Below are 17112 nucleotides of genomic sequence, written 5' to 3'. Positions count from 1 at the left end.
TATATATATATATATATATATGTATATATTACCTGATTAATGTCAAGGTCTAGTTTCTTTGAGAACACATTGATCCGTTCCAATTTCTTTAGTGATGGCATGTGGCGGGAGCAGTTTCTAGCCGATTTCTTATAACTGGTTATGATGCCATCTTTACCAGAAGAGATATTGTCTAGATAGAAAATGATGGGTCTATCACATTTGTGACGGTGAATTGGTTTTGTATTGAAATTATATGCATTATCCAAATCACTTCCTCCTCTCCAAGGCTTGAATGTTTTTGGCACTTTTACAACTTCTGGTAAAGGCATATTGTATGGGAATATTTGAATAGCATAGCCCCATGACACTGAAACAGTCCATGCTAACTTCTTCTCATAGCAAACTGTTTGTTGTAGGATCCTTTGGGAATCAACATTTGCAGCTTTAAATAAATGTTGCATAGCTTTTATATTTGTCATATTTGGGAAGATGGGTTTAGTATGATTCACATGATGCAGTGACAATAAGGGAGTTATTGGATGTGTAGCCAATAGGCCAAAGGTATTTCCCAACATATCAACCTAATAATCCATTTTCATTATCACAAATACATGAATAGTTAATAAGAAAGGGTGGTCAAAAAAGAATACACAATATAATCATATCCATAATGAATCTTTACCTGATGAAAGCCGGGCTCGTGTGTTAATCCTGCACCAAGTTCAGTTATGCAAGAGTATGTCCTAGCATCACTTCCATAGAGATAATGATACCTTTCTAAGCATGAATCAATAACCTTGGCTAATACATTTGCTAGTGAAGAACTTATAGCAAAGCCACCTCCACCAAAAGCCATTTCAAAGCTAAAATACTGATTTGCCATAAAACTCTCAGAAGGTGCACCAACGTAGTGCCAATTTCTATGATCATATTTGGACAATGTTTTGACCAAATTCTCAGGGAAGAAAATGGTGTCATCATCCCCAAACACATACCATCTAACATTGGAATAATTCATGGCTACTATGTCTTTAATAATACGTGTCATGCGGTTTGCAGATAAATGACCTTTACGCCCCCAAGTGTAAAGAAAATGAGAAGTGTTTGAAGAAAGACAAAGAGGAGGAATTGATGTATCATTGTCTTTTGATTTTGGAAGATTACCCACAAAAACACATCCTCTCATTTTATTGGGTTTCCAATAGAGTCTCACATAATCCTTTCTCTTAGGCCATACACTTAAACCTGAACCAAGTCCAAACACTAGATGTTCAACACTTGTGGCTGTAGATACATCTTGTACTGAAGATTTCACATCTTCAAACTTTGTTGTGGCCATCAGTACCATTAATATATAGATACATAGGGCGCAAAATGAAGAAGAGATCAAAGTGAGTTTGATCAGAGATTTAGATTGGTCGGGATTCTTATGTGCCTTCATATTCACCAAGGAATTATTGGATGATATGAACAAGATTATTTTATAGCTATGATATGATATTTGGATATTGGTATTTAGGGTTCAGCTACTTTATATGCTTAATTTTTATTCTTCATTTTATATGCCACATTCAGCACTTCAAATTCAAGCTTCCTCGTGAGACAAAATTGCTTCAAAATTTTCTCATTTATTAAATGATTTAAATACAGATTCTTCGAATTTTTTTTTTTGCTATAAAATATGAGTTTTAACTATTTTATCTCATTTAATATTTGAATATTTTTCAATTATTGTCCATGATGCAAAAAGTTAATAAATAGGAATATATATGGTGAATACATTTTATAGTAATATCTATTCATGCCTCATAAGAAGAAAGAAATTAATGAAATGGTTATAAAAATTACTATTAGTATCAATATTAACTTGCATACTTAAAAATAAATATATTTTAGTGTTATAATGTGGATGAGTGATTAATTGATAATTAATATAATATTATTTAACAATTTTTGATTTCAAATGTAAAACTTATTATTACAGAAATATCTGATTAAATAATCCCAGGAATGAAAGTTTGACTATAATAAAATGCGTAAATAAGTTAAAAAATCATGGAGTGACATAGTTATATGTTTTAATTGTAACAAAAAATATGAAAATAAACTTTTTATCTTAATTAGAAAAAATTATGTTTCAAGTTAACAAATAACAACTATAATTATAATAGTAATTAAACTGGTTGCACCGGTCGAATTGAACTAGTCTAACCTATCGAGTCACCAATTTTATATCCAAACTAATCAAGTCAAACTAATTCATTCCAATTTTGATTAATAACTAGTCCTAAACTAGCTCAGACTGATCAGGTGTATGATTCCTAGTCAAACAGGTTGATATGAGCTGAGTTTAATAAGTATATGAAGAATAATATAACACCCACAATATTATATGACAGTAAATAATGTAAATAATGTGCGATAAAATGTAAAGAAAAGAATAAATTTTACCTAGTAAACATAATAATATTTTGTTCCATGAATGAAGACACTAAAAGATTACAAAAGAATAATACATTAAGAATAAATTTAGAGTTGCTCTTAAGGTAAAAAAATAATATTAGAATCATGTCTGATTTGAGTATGTAGCAATGACACCATTATAAGTCTTAGCGGAAATGGAAGTTAATATATAAATTATTAATAATTTTAAAATAGGAAAAAAATCATTTCTACGGATTACAATTTTCCTTTATAATAATAAGCATATCTGTCTTTTATACTAATTATTAGGTTTTATACCTTTATCATTCATTTATATTTTTATCTTAGATCCCATTTTTATGATATTTTCAAAATTAATTGTATCATTATACTAATAAAGTAAATTTTATATATTTTTAAAATTTTATTACGTATCTATATAATTTATGTCAATATCATTCAACTAATAAATTTTCTGCCATATTACAGTGCTGCTGCTGTTCTAAATAATAGCAACAATTAAATTTGTGTATAATTTAATCTGAGTAATAAATTACTTTCAAGATAAAATTATATAAATTGGCCTATTAGCATAAAGGAAAGATGAAATTCTCTACCCTTGCAAAGATCTCAAGCCATTCCACATATATTCGCTATTCGAATTAAATGATTCAATAAATGTGTTTTTATCACTTCATCAAGATGCAATATTTCACAACTCTTGGAAGGGTATGTTGTACCGATATCTCGAGTTTTTATGTAAATTTCATAAGACATTCCTTCTTCACATGCATTCCTTCAATTTTTACATCTATAGAAATCTATTTTCTAGAAGACATTTCTTCAATTTTTACATCTGTAGAAATCTCTTAATTTATTTATTTATATGTATATATTCTTTACGTGTAGTGGCTATAATTAAGTTTAAAATATAATTGGGTGAATGCAATTTGCTTGAAAAATAAAGTGATATAGTCGTCAATGCATGCAAACCCATCATCCTAAGTCCTAATAGATGATGATTAATTTTTATAAGATATGATTAAGAATGAACCCATCTTAGAAAATTGGAGTAACTATTTGTAGATAATATGATAGATAATGAAAGTAATTTGTGTATGTGTCAATGAGACACCTAAAAGCTTTAATAAAGAGAATATATTAAATGAGTTTAATTCAAATTCTAAACACATAAAAAGGTCAAGAGAAATCATTAACAAAACAATGAATTAAAATATTATTTTTTATTTGACAAAATATTAAAATCATCATTCTTCTCTTCATTTTTCTAAATTTTAGCATCTTTTAGAGGTATATTTAGTCTCCCAAATTTATTTTCTTAAAAAACATGATTATTTTAAATTCCCTTGCTGATAATATTATTTATTTGTATCCACCCCTGGACGAATTAAATCATGATTATTATTGGATAGTGAAGACAAATGTGACATAAATTTTAAATTATTTTTAGTAAATTAATTTTAAAAATGACATCTCTCATATTTCTCTTATATTCTAGTAGTACACATGGTAGGATGGGTGGGTCAAAATGTTTGATTACCTAGGTATTTTTATAATCTTTTATTTTTTAGGATGTTTGGTTTAGTATTGAGTATTAGGTAAAAATTATTTTATAATATAACGATATAATGATTTTATAATAAAAATAGATAATAAATAGAGAAAAGTGCATACACCTTCCATAAACTTTATGTCTTTTGCAAGTAGGCTATATAAACTATTTTTTCTTTTAAATTACACCTTAAACTTTATTTGTTATTGAAATTAGTCACTATATAAAGATAATATTAAATTAGGAAGAAAAATATTTAACTTAAAAAAAAACTACATTATTGATACCAAATCCATTGCAGGTAAGAATCATGCAAGATATTCCTATATACATGTGCACCAAGTATTGAAGTACAGATCAACATGTGCCATTCAAGTGGATACGTTGATGAAATAATCATAAGCAAGTCTAATAAAATAAAACTACTATTAAATGGTAGTTTAGTTATATACATGCAAGTAATACTTATCAAATTCACAGGTTCCATTAAATAATAGTCAACACACTTCGCAGGGTCACTCAACACTGAGGCATAAAATAGGTGCATGAGGAGAAACAAATTAAGTTCAAACAAGCTGCACAAGAGCAACATGGAGTAAGTTCAATCAATTGAGTATTAATCAACAAAGATAAAATGTTTAGTGTGAATTTTTTTTTAGGGAGAGTTTCAACGAAGTTCTGTCTCACACAAAGTGGTGTCATAAGTGTAAATATTATGCCAAATTGTGCTATTTGTGGGAAAGAGGAGGAAGCGATTAACCACCTTTTCTTTACATGCTCGAAGTCTTATCATGTTTGACAATAAGTCTACTCTCGTTTTGGTTTTACATCAATTCTTTCCCATGATGCTAAGGTAAACTTCTCCTATCATATGTCCTTCTTGTGTTTGGAGACAAAATAATTCAGAAGATGGATGTCTTTTTGTCATTATCATTTGGAATATTTGGCAATCTGGGAACAAAATTACTTTTTGGGAATTCACAATTTCATTTTTTTTTTACATTATTAGAATAATCTAAGTGTTAGTTATAATACCTTTAATTTTTCTTATTGGAATGAGTGTTGAACCCTTATAAGTGTATTTTTTTTCTTGTTAACTTTCTATGGTGTAGATAGGAGCACTTGTTCTCCTAATTTGTACTTTTTATTTTAATAAAGTTAATTGTTGATAAAAAATATTTGAGTATCAATGAGGTATCTATTAAAACTTAAAAGTATTCATGAAGAAAAATAGTCTTAAGTGAGGGACTTTCCTATGTTCATATCATCACATGATCTGATCTATAAGTATTTTTAAAGTGAAAAGAAGTTATCTTCCAAATTTATATATACAGACATTTATTAATTATTGTGATAACTTTATTTTTTAAAGAAGATGGTTGTTATATTTCAAAAATTAGACAACTATCAAAAATTCTCTTTTAGAAGTGGACTATAATAAACATTGTAGGAGGTGAATTAATTGTCATACAAAAGTAATTTAAAATTATTTTTATATAGAATCAATTTTACAAACAAATAAAATTTAAAATGTAATAATTAGGAAGAAAAAATAGTTAACCTTAGTTATTTGTAAAAGACATAATATTTACCGGAAGGTTTGTGGACTTTTCCCTAATAAATATTGATTACGAACTTTAAATAAAAAATTAAAATAATATCTAAAATATAAATACTTATAAATTAGAATAATATTATAAAGTGAAACATTATATTATTTATCCTATTTTGTAGAATGTCATTTAAAACACAATAATAAAATCTTTAATCATTTAGATTTCATTTTTTCTGTCTTAATTGTGTAGTAATTAGATTAAAATTTTATAACAAAAATAATGAAGAACAATAATTTTTAAAATAAAACAAAAAAACAACATAATTGTTTATCATAAATAATTTCATACAACCAAATTTAACTCGTACTGGTTTACAATAAAGATACTCATAATAAGCGTATAAATGATTTTCATATAGAAATGAAAGAATGATGATGATTATAATTTAACATATAGAGTTACTTCTGAATTTGAGTCTATACTATCATTACTATAAATTGAATGATATGTTTTGATAGTGTCCAAATGTTTATATATTACAGTTAAGTCACAAATTATATCGCATTAGATAGTGAGAGTCCAATAAGAACGAACGATTTAATAAATGATTTATCTTAAAAATCGTATAAGTAAACTTGACATCACATAAAACGTTAGATGTATAAGTTTGTTTGAATTAGGCATAACAAGTGCGCTAAGAAAAAGTATACATTAATATCAATTTTTTTTATATATATATAATATATTTAAAAATAGATTATATAAGTTAAAATTTAAATAAATATTTTAAGTATTATACAGGCCGACTCACCTCAATCCACAACTTACTTAGATCGGATTCAGACTACAATTTGATATATATAAATTATACCCAAACTTTTTAGTACAATTCGATTGACTTGAATCCTAAGGGGATTAATACAAACCCGTTTTGACAACTTTATCTAGAAGTTTACTCTTCATGAGAGGATATGAAACTCATTTATATTCCAGTACCTGACTGAACCCATTTGTCTTCCATTCTTTCTTGTCCATTAAGTTTATGTTTCTTTGGATTCAATTTCATACTCAGGGCAAGAAATGGGCCTATGTTCCTTATGTTTCAACCGTACAAGTAGACTAAACTATAAACCTCAAGAACAATTTGTGGAGAAGCACATCTTTTCCTCACGTGCCTTGCAAAACCACCCTTCATTAGATATTTTTATTTTTTTGGGTCTAACATGCAAAACATATAAATGGTATGAAAGCTACATAAAGTTCTGAACATATACCAAATAAGTCAAATCAGCTTTCATATCAAGTGGCCTTACCAAATAAATGGGCACTGGTGGGTCACAAATTTTTAAGGTGCTGATAGTTCTAGACCATACAATAAACCTTTCTTCTTTAAGATCCTCCTCAATTGGCTTTTGCTAACCACTCAACAACTACACAAATTATGGCTCATAATAACCCTCCAAGCATCTTATGAACCTGAAAACTTAATAATGTATTATCTTTTATTTTCAGTCACAAGTTATTTCTTCTTTTTCAATGACTAAATTGACCTTCTTTAGCTTTTTATTTAGAAAAGGACACATGGGGTAAAATAAAAACACAAGTGATTATGTGAATTTGTCCTTGTCCACAAGAATTTGTCCATAAAAATTGTGTTATAAAAGGCTTACATTCATGTACCAAGCTACACCTTATATTTTCAAGAAACTATCAAAGTTTAATATTACCACATAGATATAGAGAGAGGTTTTCAATATGTGCAAAGGTGCAGAAGAAAAAAAACATGGTGGTTCATGCAGGAATTTCCAACCTAAAGAGGGTGCAAGATATTGTGAGCTGTGTGGATTAAAAGCTTCATTGTATTGCCAAGCTGATGATGCATATTTATGTACAAAATGTGATAAAAGGGTTCACCAAGCCAATTTTTTGGCCCTCAGACACATTAGGAGCTTTCTCTGCAACACATGTCAGAACCTTACAAGAAGATATCTCATTGGAACCTCATTAGAGGTGTTTCTTCCAGTCAATATCCCTAACAATTGTAACAACAGAAAATGTACAAGTCTCCATAACATCACTTACCAGTTTCTTTAATTTCCATATTTTCTCTTTTAGATGTTTTTCTGTGATGGGTTTGTTTTTCTCTTGGTTGATTGATATAGAGCTTAGTGAAAAATGGGGACTTAGAAATCCAACCACACACCCTTAAGCAGTATTTTTTATTTGTTTCAATATTTGATGATCAAAGTGTTGATGGTAATTTATAAACAAGCTGAAATGATACTATAAACTTGTCATGTCAAACAACTCAGAACATTAAAGGCAAATAGTTTATTTCTGATAGTTAGCATTCCTAAGAATAATCATCAGCAACTTGAAAACAACCATATGATGAATCCTTTTTCCTGTTTTATGCTTTAGGATCTTTTGATATGAGCAATGGGGACTTATGGAGGACCAATTCTTGTAATTCCTATATTGAATAAGTGCAAAACAAGCCAATAGTCATCAAAATATCCAACTTCACAGGAGAAACAAACTTTGCTTAAAGGCATGCAAACAATCTTTACACTTTACACTATTGTTAAAAAGTAGTTACCATTTCCTAAGAAATATGGAGCAATACAAGACATGATTATTATTGAGGTTGTATGAAACTGGCTTCCAGCAAGCAAAACTATATCTCACATTCATAAGATAAGCAAAAACTTGTACTGATTTAGAATTGGGAACAAAACAATGTATTCACAATGTCCAGGGACTACCTTACATCAGAACCATATCTTGCATGGGAAAGATAGTGATTGCAGATAAAATTCTTAGGTTTGTCCTACCAAAAGAGGATCATAATCATATTCTTCACCCTCTTTAACAAATCTACCTTTAACACATTTTCTTACCAAACCAGCCCATATGAAATCACAAAAGAAAGGCCCTGAAAGATGTTTTTGTAAGTGAAATACAAAAAACATGAGCAGTTTGTAAGATGATCTTTCAAATAGTGGACCGAAATGAAGCACAAGAACTTAGGCCAGAAGTTTACCTGTTTATGTTTTACACTTGTATTATTTGCATTAATAAAAATAAAATGTGGGATAAATTCAATATGCAGTTGAAATTATTGAAGCACAAAGAAAGAAAAAACAGAAGGATTTTAGCCTTTTAGGCACATTTAGTGACTTAGAAATCTAAGTTTGTGTGTGCATGTTATATTTGTCTCAATGATTGCATACTTTAAAAGAACCATCTTTCATTATACAAAGAAGGTATACATTGGAATTTTCTTTTTCTCATAATATCGGATTTTAGCTTTATCCCTTGCATGTGGGCATGTGCTCTCCAAATTTGATTCCCAGGGGGATTCACTAGTCAGAAACACTGGTGGTAACCCAGAATCTTGATGATCAGAAGCACCATTTTGATGAGCAATGTTGGATAATTGAACTGGTATGCTTGAATGAACTGGATCCTGAGGAAATACAAGATTGTTTGTATTGCAGCTTGGATGATTCATAAGTGCACAATTGGCATTGGCATTACTGCGCAGCTGTCATTTTTATTAGGCAATGTAGTACCAAGTGTTTCTAAACCAATACCAACAATATCACATGAGGAATTAGCATTAACATCTAACACATTGAACCAAATCATTGACAACTCAGCCAAAGAAGGGCAATCCGTGTAAGATTTAATCGCCAGATGCTTATGTCCCAAGACAGAACATTCATTTAGATTCCAGTCACAGCCTTGACACAAGGACAACTTATGATCCATGCAATGCGCAAATGCTGTCTGGGAATTGCACTCATCACATAGGAGACAATGTGAATGCCTGCGGGACAAGGAATGCAGAGCGTATGCTGCGGTTGCATTCCTTGTGGAACTATAGAAAAATTGTTATTTTATTTATTTATGTGGAACTGTTTAATAATAAAATTGTTGCGAAGAGAAACTACAGCTTATAAGAAACATAAAGAGAAGAGAAGATAGAATTAGAAGAGTTATTGCAAATTGAGATGGGTGTTATCGAAGAAGCTGACACTTCATCCAAACAAGAGAATCTCTTTCACCTTATCAAACGCTTTGGATCTTACCTCTCTCTCAACATCTCCAACCTCTTCTCCTCTCTCTCTCTCTACAACCTCGTACTCTCTCTCTCGCTCTCTCTCTCTCTCTCTCTCTCTCTCTCTCTTTACTCCATTCCTTGCTTTCGCATCTATTTTTCTCTTTTTTTAAGTATATCAAATTATGGGTCATTCGTTGGATCTCATATGATGTAAAAAAAATTGAACTTTTCTTTTCGTTCCTCTTTCATGTTCTATTTTCATTCATCTGTTTGATATTTCGATTTGATTGCTGCTTCTCTTAATTATTGTTGATTTTGTTCTTCTATGGTATATTTCTCAACTCACTCTCTCAGTTTATCTTTTTTTTTTTTGGGTTATAAAACTCAATTGGGTTTGTTTGGAAAACTTCATTTAATTTATTTGTTAGGACTTGAGGCTTAATTTAATGTCGGTTGTGAGTAGTAAGGACAAATTTTCATGTCCACTTTTGTTGTGTGAATGGATGAAAAAAATGACCCAGTGTGGATTAGGATAAAGACCTCACTTATTCAATATAAAATTACTCGAAATAATCTACAAAGAGCTTATTAATAAGTTTATAAGCTGCCAGTTTCTTGAGAGGCTTGTTGACTTGAACTTTGAAGCTTAAATATCAACCTTAATGTCCTTACATCGAAACTGGCATAAAAAAGTAAACTGTATAAGTTTTTTCATACAAGCTTATGAAAAATAGGTCACTCTCATAAGCTTTCTATAACTCTTCCATTGTTAGTTTGGGTGCTTAAAGTATTGTCTTGATTTTTGTTTGCACATTGGAGCATGATTCTTCCAATAATTGTGATTATAATTTATAATATACTTGGTATCAGGATATACGCTCTATTGGGGCAGTTGCTGGTCTTGCTGTTGCAATTGTTTTCACCTGGAGGCTGTTGAGATCTCCTGCTGGAGGACCACAGCAAAGGCGACCGAAACGGCAAGGTTCTTCGTCTAGTAATCCTGGGCTCAGTTCTCATTCAGATGCCTCAGTAGTTCCTTCTGAAGTCCGTTCACCATCGGATGATTCGCGAGCGCAGAATGTTGTTGATGAGTTATTCCAGCCAGTCAAGGTAGAATTACTTTATCACTTTGATTCATGGTTCAGATAATGCATCAATCTTTTTGCATTAATGTAAGGCATGTTTTGTTGAGCTTGCTTTCTTCTCAACTTTTCAGCCAACCTTAGCGCAGATAGTTATGCAGAGGTTGAGTGAAGGAAGAAAGGTAAATAAGCTTATTCTGTGGCGCACATGTTCGGAGCTCACTTTATAAAGTTCTGATTCTGATTAAGAACCAGTTGATATAATGTAATGTTATAATTGTTCTTCCTGTCGCTTTAGTTGTTATCTATTCATGAACTCAATAATAAAATGAAGGGGTGTGCTCCAGTCAGTATTTTAAATGTTTGCCCCCAATTAGAAAGAAATTTTCTATTTAAAATTTGAAGACTTGGACAAAACTACCTTTGAAATACAAGGTATACAGATTCTTTTTAGTTTTACTTATTTTGCCTAGTATCATAGATGTGTAGATATAATTATTATTTCTCTCATGGTAAACATGAATGGGATATTTTAGTACCTGTCTCTGGATTTATGTAGTTGATGACACAGGGAAACATTTATGTCATATGTTGTTATGACCAATTTTTCCAGACTTTTCTGGTGAATGTGTTGTATGTAGGTTACTTGTCGTCTTCTTGGAGTGATACTTGAGGAAAGTAGTCCAGAGGAGCTTCAGGTGATGTGATTGTCCTTTCTTATATTCTTGTTCTAAGACATTAATGCAGATAAAGATATGAATTTGATTTATTGTGTTCTTGGCAGAAACAAGCAACTGTGAAGTCCTCTGTGCTGGAAGTATTGTTGGAAATAACAAAGTTTTGTGATTTATACCTCATGGAGCGAGTACTGGACGATGAAAGCGAGGTGTGTGCGATTTATGTGCTATATCATTCACTAATCATGTCTTATATGATGAGATGGTCAAAACTTCAGTTTATACACCATCTTCCAACTTTATCAATATATTTTGTATAAACAAATGATTCTGATAATATGAACTAAGAGATATTCTATAGCTGCATGTGGCCGAAAATTTACCCAAGAATTCAGCATTTAGAACTTGTATGATCGCCACTGTTACCACATTAGATGTTGAACTGCTGATGTAGTTTATTATGTGTTGTGTGCTTCATGTTGCAGAAAAGAGTTCTTGTGGCGTTGGAAGAAGCTGGGGTATTCACTTCAGGTGGTTTAGTCAAGGACAAGGTATATGAATATGCATCAAACACAGTTTTTTCTTCACGGGACATAAATATCTTCTTTCTGAGTCCTTGCTGGGTAATTTTTAGATATAAGCAAAGTATTTTTCCACTTTAAATCCTTTTATGTGTGGGACACATGTGGATGGATAACATAGGAAATATCAATGTTCTAAGAGACACTAGTGGTAATTAAAAAATACCCATTGACATAATGGGTCTTCTGAGTATCTCTTGATTCATGAATGCTGCAAATATCCATGAGTCTGAAAAACCACTTGCTGATTCTTTATCACCTCTGTGTCTTCTGTTTGATCTCTTGTACCTATATGCAGGTTCTCTTCTGTAGCACAGAGAATGGACGAACGTCATTTGTTCGGCAATTGGAACCGAATTGGCATATCGACACAAATCCTGAAATTGTTACTCAGTTAGCTGTATGTTACTGTATATCTCAACTTCATTCATCAAGTCACAGGATTTAAGATTTGGTGCTGTAAAAAAGTGTCGTACTTCATGCAGTTAGCAAATCCGAGCCATTGGATGAAGATTTGGTGGCTCGGACTCGCATCTCAGCAAATTGGATTCAAAACTTAATGGCTCGGATTTGCTGATTGCACTGAATGGAGGATTTTTTTTACGACACTGAATCATAGTCCCAAGTCAAGTTCATGTTATGATATAATTGTCATAATCATTTCTGAGGCTAAAATATGACTTTGATCCATATGAACTTACTTCTAATGAATAACAACAAATCATGTTGCAGAGGTTTATCAAGTATCAACTTCATGTATCTCCTTTTAGAAGTGAACGAAGTGCAGCTAATGTGTTCAGTGCTGTATCCTTGGAGCAGTTCTTTGGATCCATATGAAACACAAAGCACCTCAACCCAGATTTTCTAGATGTTTAGGTTACATTTTCTTCAAGCTTTAAAGGGTTTCTCACCTTTGATAGGTGAAAGACCTAATGTGTATGTGTATGATGCTTTGAGGAAGTTGTTTTATTTACTCATTTTTCGTTATTGATGATTTTCTGTTGTTTGAATTTATGATTTACTTGGTTGAAATTTATGGTATCATCCACTTTGCAAACAATTATGGGCAACGACCTGAAAGTTTTACATTTCTTAACAACTACGATTGCAATAACAAACCATGCTCCTATCATCGCACACTCATTCCTAATTCCTAATAAACAAGTCGAGTGAAAAAGAGAAACCATTTGGTTCAATGAAATTAGAATATAATGAGAATAGACTAAATTTGATTCTGAAAACAATTAGGAGAATAAAATAACAGTGAAAATGAAGTGAATAAAAAGTGTGCTCAGACAGCCAAGGGATTGATAATCAAGATCCAATAACTCAGATCGTCATAAACAAAAGGGTAAATGAAAATAGCATCATCACCGCACACACCATAATTTCATCTTTTTAATAAATTTAAAACAAACAATAATAATATAAAAAAAATGAAACTCGAACCTAGCGAGAGGAGACGATGGCTGTGTAAAAACAAATTGGAATATATAGAGAGAGAGATGTGCATGAGCTCCAATTAGGGTTTCGGCGGCGGTGGTAATATCTTTTGGGCTGGACCTCATCCATTGGGCTCCAACCATCAAATCAAATATGATATATACTCCTTTATATACCCAAGTTATATTTTTCTGACCAATCGCACATATGATCCATATCCATGGAGTGGCATAAAGTGTGGGACAATAAATATATATTTCGAAAATAGATAGAAAAGAAAGACTACAGCTGTAAAATAGATTTGTGATATGATTTTCCAGTTTTCTTTCAGAATGTCAGCGAAGAAATACATGATTTGACTAAGTTCTTATTATTAATTGACTCATGGGTGGGAGACACAAGAAATTATCTCAGTACTGGTTTTTATTACAAGAAGAAAACAAAGTACTAACACTGTTAAACATGGAATGAAGAATAATTATGGAGCCACTTACTAGTTACTAGTTATTACACCACACATGAAAGAAATATACAAAAGACATAGACTTCAAATAACTAATCCAAAAAACTAGATCACACAAGTTGCACCCAATCACATCAACAAGACAAAGATTGTTAGCTATTTATGACTGCACAGTGGTTCCTGATTTCACCTTGTGTCCCAGTCTTGACTTTAGTTTGACCCAATTTCTGAATCGACTTGGCAAATTCAGCATAGAAATTGTCAAGTGAGCCTTGAAGGAATTGGTGGACTAGAGATTTTGTAACAGAGTTCGTCAACAATGCTGCATCTGACTGAAATAGACCCCTTCTCTTAACAACCTCACCATAGTAGCCTAGATCAAATGTTTTGCGGCTCCCAGGGTCCATCTCAACTAATGTGCTATTATCATTTATATTCTTGCATTTTAAGGTCTTTAGATTTTTTGCATATTCACTATCTAACGATGGATCTTGGTCACCCTTGCCAGTAAAATTGTAAAGACGGTTTGAGAATGATGTGCAATGGGAAATACCAATTGTGTGAGCACCTGCAATAATTTGAGAATAACATAATTTATTGGCATCCACTATAAGCACACACACACACACAGACATATATATATATATATATATATATATATATATGTCTGTGTGTGTGTTGTTTGATATGATAATACCAGAGAGGAGGACCAAGTCTTTCAAATCAAGTCCTTGATTGGAGAATAGTGTTCGGAGTGTGGTGAAGTTGCTAAATGGAGAAGGAATGCTGTTTGTGGCTTCTGTTATGTTAGAGATCACTCCATCTCTTCTACCTGTTGGAACTTTCCAGAAAGGTCCACCCTGAAATCCCATGTTACAAATGTCATATATAAGAAAATGGGTTATTTATGTTCTAAAAAAGAAAGAGTATATATCAAGATGAAGCAGAATTGAGTACTACTTACTGTGTAGACAATGGAGTCTCTTGCAGCCAAAGCTATTATATCAGCACAAGACACAACACCAGGGCATTCAACTTCAACAACACTCTTTATCCTATCAATGAAGTCAAAGCCTCTAAGTGTAAGATTTGGTGGAGCATTCTTTTCAGCTTGGTTGGTTGTTGAGTTCAGAAGTAGTGATGCATCACATCCCTGAGCTAAATATAATTCTCATAAGCTAAAACTGAATTCAACCAATAAAGTCCGACACAATGGATAAATAGGTAGCTCCCTTGTACTAACCTCAGCGATATTTTTACCTCGAAATGAAAAAAAATGAAATGAAAGCATAAACATGAAAACATACCCTGACAAAACAATCATGGAAGTGCATTCTAATTAAGGCAGCTGCAAGTGATGGAGCATTGTGGATATGCTCATGAACAAAGTCTGCAATGATTTCTTCCGCCTTTGGGCATCTCTCAGCATAGAAACCAAGCTGCAATTGAGCATGAGTGGAGGCAATTAATGCTACAATACAAACAATCAAAACCTTAAAGTAACTAAGGCCTCCCATTTCTATAGTTAGAGTTGGCAGAGAACTTAGAAGCAATATCACTTCTCTTAGTTGTGTCTACAACAGCGGTCAGTGATCTATATTTTATACTCCTTTGGTTGAGGTGCAGTACAAGAAACTAAGACAAATATCCATAGAGGATGGTCCATGCAGCTAATTAACATATGCCAAAATAATACTACATGCTACTTATCTTTCCCTTGAATCATCCTTATCATTATAGGTCCTTCACCTTCATACAAGTTGCACATACCCAAACCTGCTCCCCTATGAATGTAACTAGTCTAAATAAAAAAATGGTTAGTTAGCATGCCCTTACTTTAGGACAAGTAGATAATTGTAGTAACTTCCATCCAAATGAATGAATTTATCAGCATTTGAATACATGTCAGTGAATCCTATACCAGATCCTAATCTTTGATACCACATCTGTTAAGCTTTATTTATCAAGTTATATTAATATACAAGTAACACTTTAACATTTATTTTTGCGGTGGCTAAAACATATCTAGACTGTTATCTCCTACAGGCAAATTTATCATCAGTTTATAAACTTAATCTACGCGCAAGATGCTCCTAACTAATTAGTTCTGAAAATGTTAGACCTCATCATTATAAATGGGTAGATTGTTTCCTGAATTTGAATCCGTAATCTCATAATCACTAAACAATCATTTTATGATTTGCAAACTTAACCGGTAGTAGGAATTTAAGAATAAACAGAAGCAAACTTTAACTGCTCCTATCCTATGGGTACATTACTTTAATAATCTCATTACACATCGAGCCACCTATTTCTCACTTTAAATTAACGTTACCTGCTACCACCTATGGAAAGATTGTTAAGAAATGGAAGAGTGGCACATAAATCATAATAGTGGGTAAAAAGGACCGTTGCATGATCTCAAATGATCTCAGTCATCGTGAATATAAAAACACATTATAGAAACAGAGAATTTGGGGTGTCTTCTTCGCAAATGATTTCGGGACATGATGTGAGACAGAGGATCCCCTTCCTAAACAGTTAGAGTGATCACCATATACTACATATCCTACTTGTATAAACTAAGAAGATCTCGTTTGATTTACATTTCCTAGTTAATGTTGAACTTGAGATTGTTGTGGTGCCACTCAAGACAAGTATAAGTAAAGTTAGATATAAACATAATTTTAATACTTTCACCCAAAAAGAGATACAGCAATAAGCCTTAAAAGTAATTTAAAAAAACTACTGCGGGAATTGTAGGTACTATTATGTGGGGGAATTATGTTTGCCATGGCTAACATAACTTTTAAATAGTAACAGATTCAAATTTTATGTTGAACTTTTTTAGTCTAGCCGCATGTATTCTTCAAGGGAACCAATGCTGTATTTGGAACATATATCCATAGTATGATGGTACTAATTTTCTCAACAGATTTTTTTTCCATACCCAAAACTTGAGCTCTAGGTTTTGCTGAAGGGTGAAATATGTAGCACTTTAATCAACCAAGTAAATTTCATATGCATATATGGCTGTGAAAGATGAACCTAATTATTGATGGATGGAATTTCTCAACATTTTATGTAGCTACATGACTTTCAAACTGAAGTGACTTTTATTGGAATGCTGTACGCAGCAAAACTGATTAAAATGGGGTCACTTTTATGTCGTTTATGTCTCATATATATACTGCATACAGCAAGCATGTAAATTTCGAAGCAGATTTCAAATAAAGGTCCATCTCTAATGTAAGAAGCTTTAATG

At 31.8% G+C, this 17112-nt stretch overlaps 3 protein-coding genes across 4 annotated transcripts in view; 1 reads left to right on the top strand and 2 right to left on the bottom strand.

Moving 5' to 3' along the window:
* Positions 1–1453, bottom strand: part of LOC109358606 — a 1776-nt gene extending 323 nt beyond the window's left edge. Inside the window, exons 1-2 of the mRNA XM_019602932.1 lie at positions 665–1453; positions 33–563 (exon numbers count right to left, since the gene is read on the bottom strand). Coding sequence (XP_019458477.1) covers positions 33–563; positions 665–1423 — 1290 coding nt within the window. The 5' untranslated portion in view covers positions 1424–1453. The remainder of the gene's footprint in view (positions 1–32; positions 564–664) is intronic.
* LOC109358607 (peroxidase 3-like) overlaps positions 1–15545 on the bottom strand; it is an 18089-nt gene extending 2544 nt beyond the window's left edge. The window contains exons 1-4 of one of the 2 annotated variants that reach the window (XR_002108986.1): positions 15155–15545; positions 14812–15000; positions 14545–14707; positions 13903–14415 (exon numbers count right to left, since the gene is read on the bottom strand). Coding sequence is in view for 1 of the 2 variants with exons in the window: in XM_019602934.1 (XP_019458479.1) it covers positions 14000–14415; positions 14545–14707; positions 14812–15000; positions 15155–15364 (978 nt within the window). In the remaining variant the exon portion in view is untranslated. Of the gene's footprint in view, positions 1–13855; positions 14416–14544; positions 14708–14811; positions 15001–15154 lie in introns of those variants that run through there. The other variant, XM_019602934.1, reaches the window with a different exon arrangement.
* On the top strand, positions 9473–13016 carry LOC109358609 (peroxisome biogenesis protein 22-like). Its single transcript, XM_019602936.1, has 8 exons — positions 9473–9680; positions 10472–10711; positions 10818–10865; positions 11325–11381; positions 11468–11569; positions 11846–11911; positions 12240–12341; positions 12674–13016. Exons 1-8 carry the CDS (start codon positions 9552–9554, stop codon positions 12776–12778), a joined length of 849 nt encoding a protein of 282 aa, XP_019458481.1. The 5' UTR covers positions 9473–9551; the 3' UTR covers positions 12779–13016.

Source organism: Lupinus angustifolius, chromosome LG10 (genome assembly GCF_001865875.1).
Source record: "Lupinus angustifolius cultivar Tanjil chromosome LG10, LupAngTanjil_v1.0, whole genome shotgun sequence".
In the NCBI taxonomy this organism is placed as follows: domain Eukaryota; kingdom Viridiplantae; phylum Streptophyta; class Magnoliopsida; order Fabales; family Fabaceae; genus Lupinus; species Lupinus angustifolius.
Note: the sequence above shows the minus strand (reverse complement) of the source record. Positions and strands in the feature narration are given on the sequence as shown.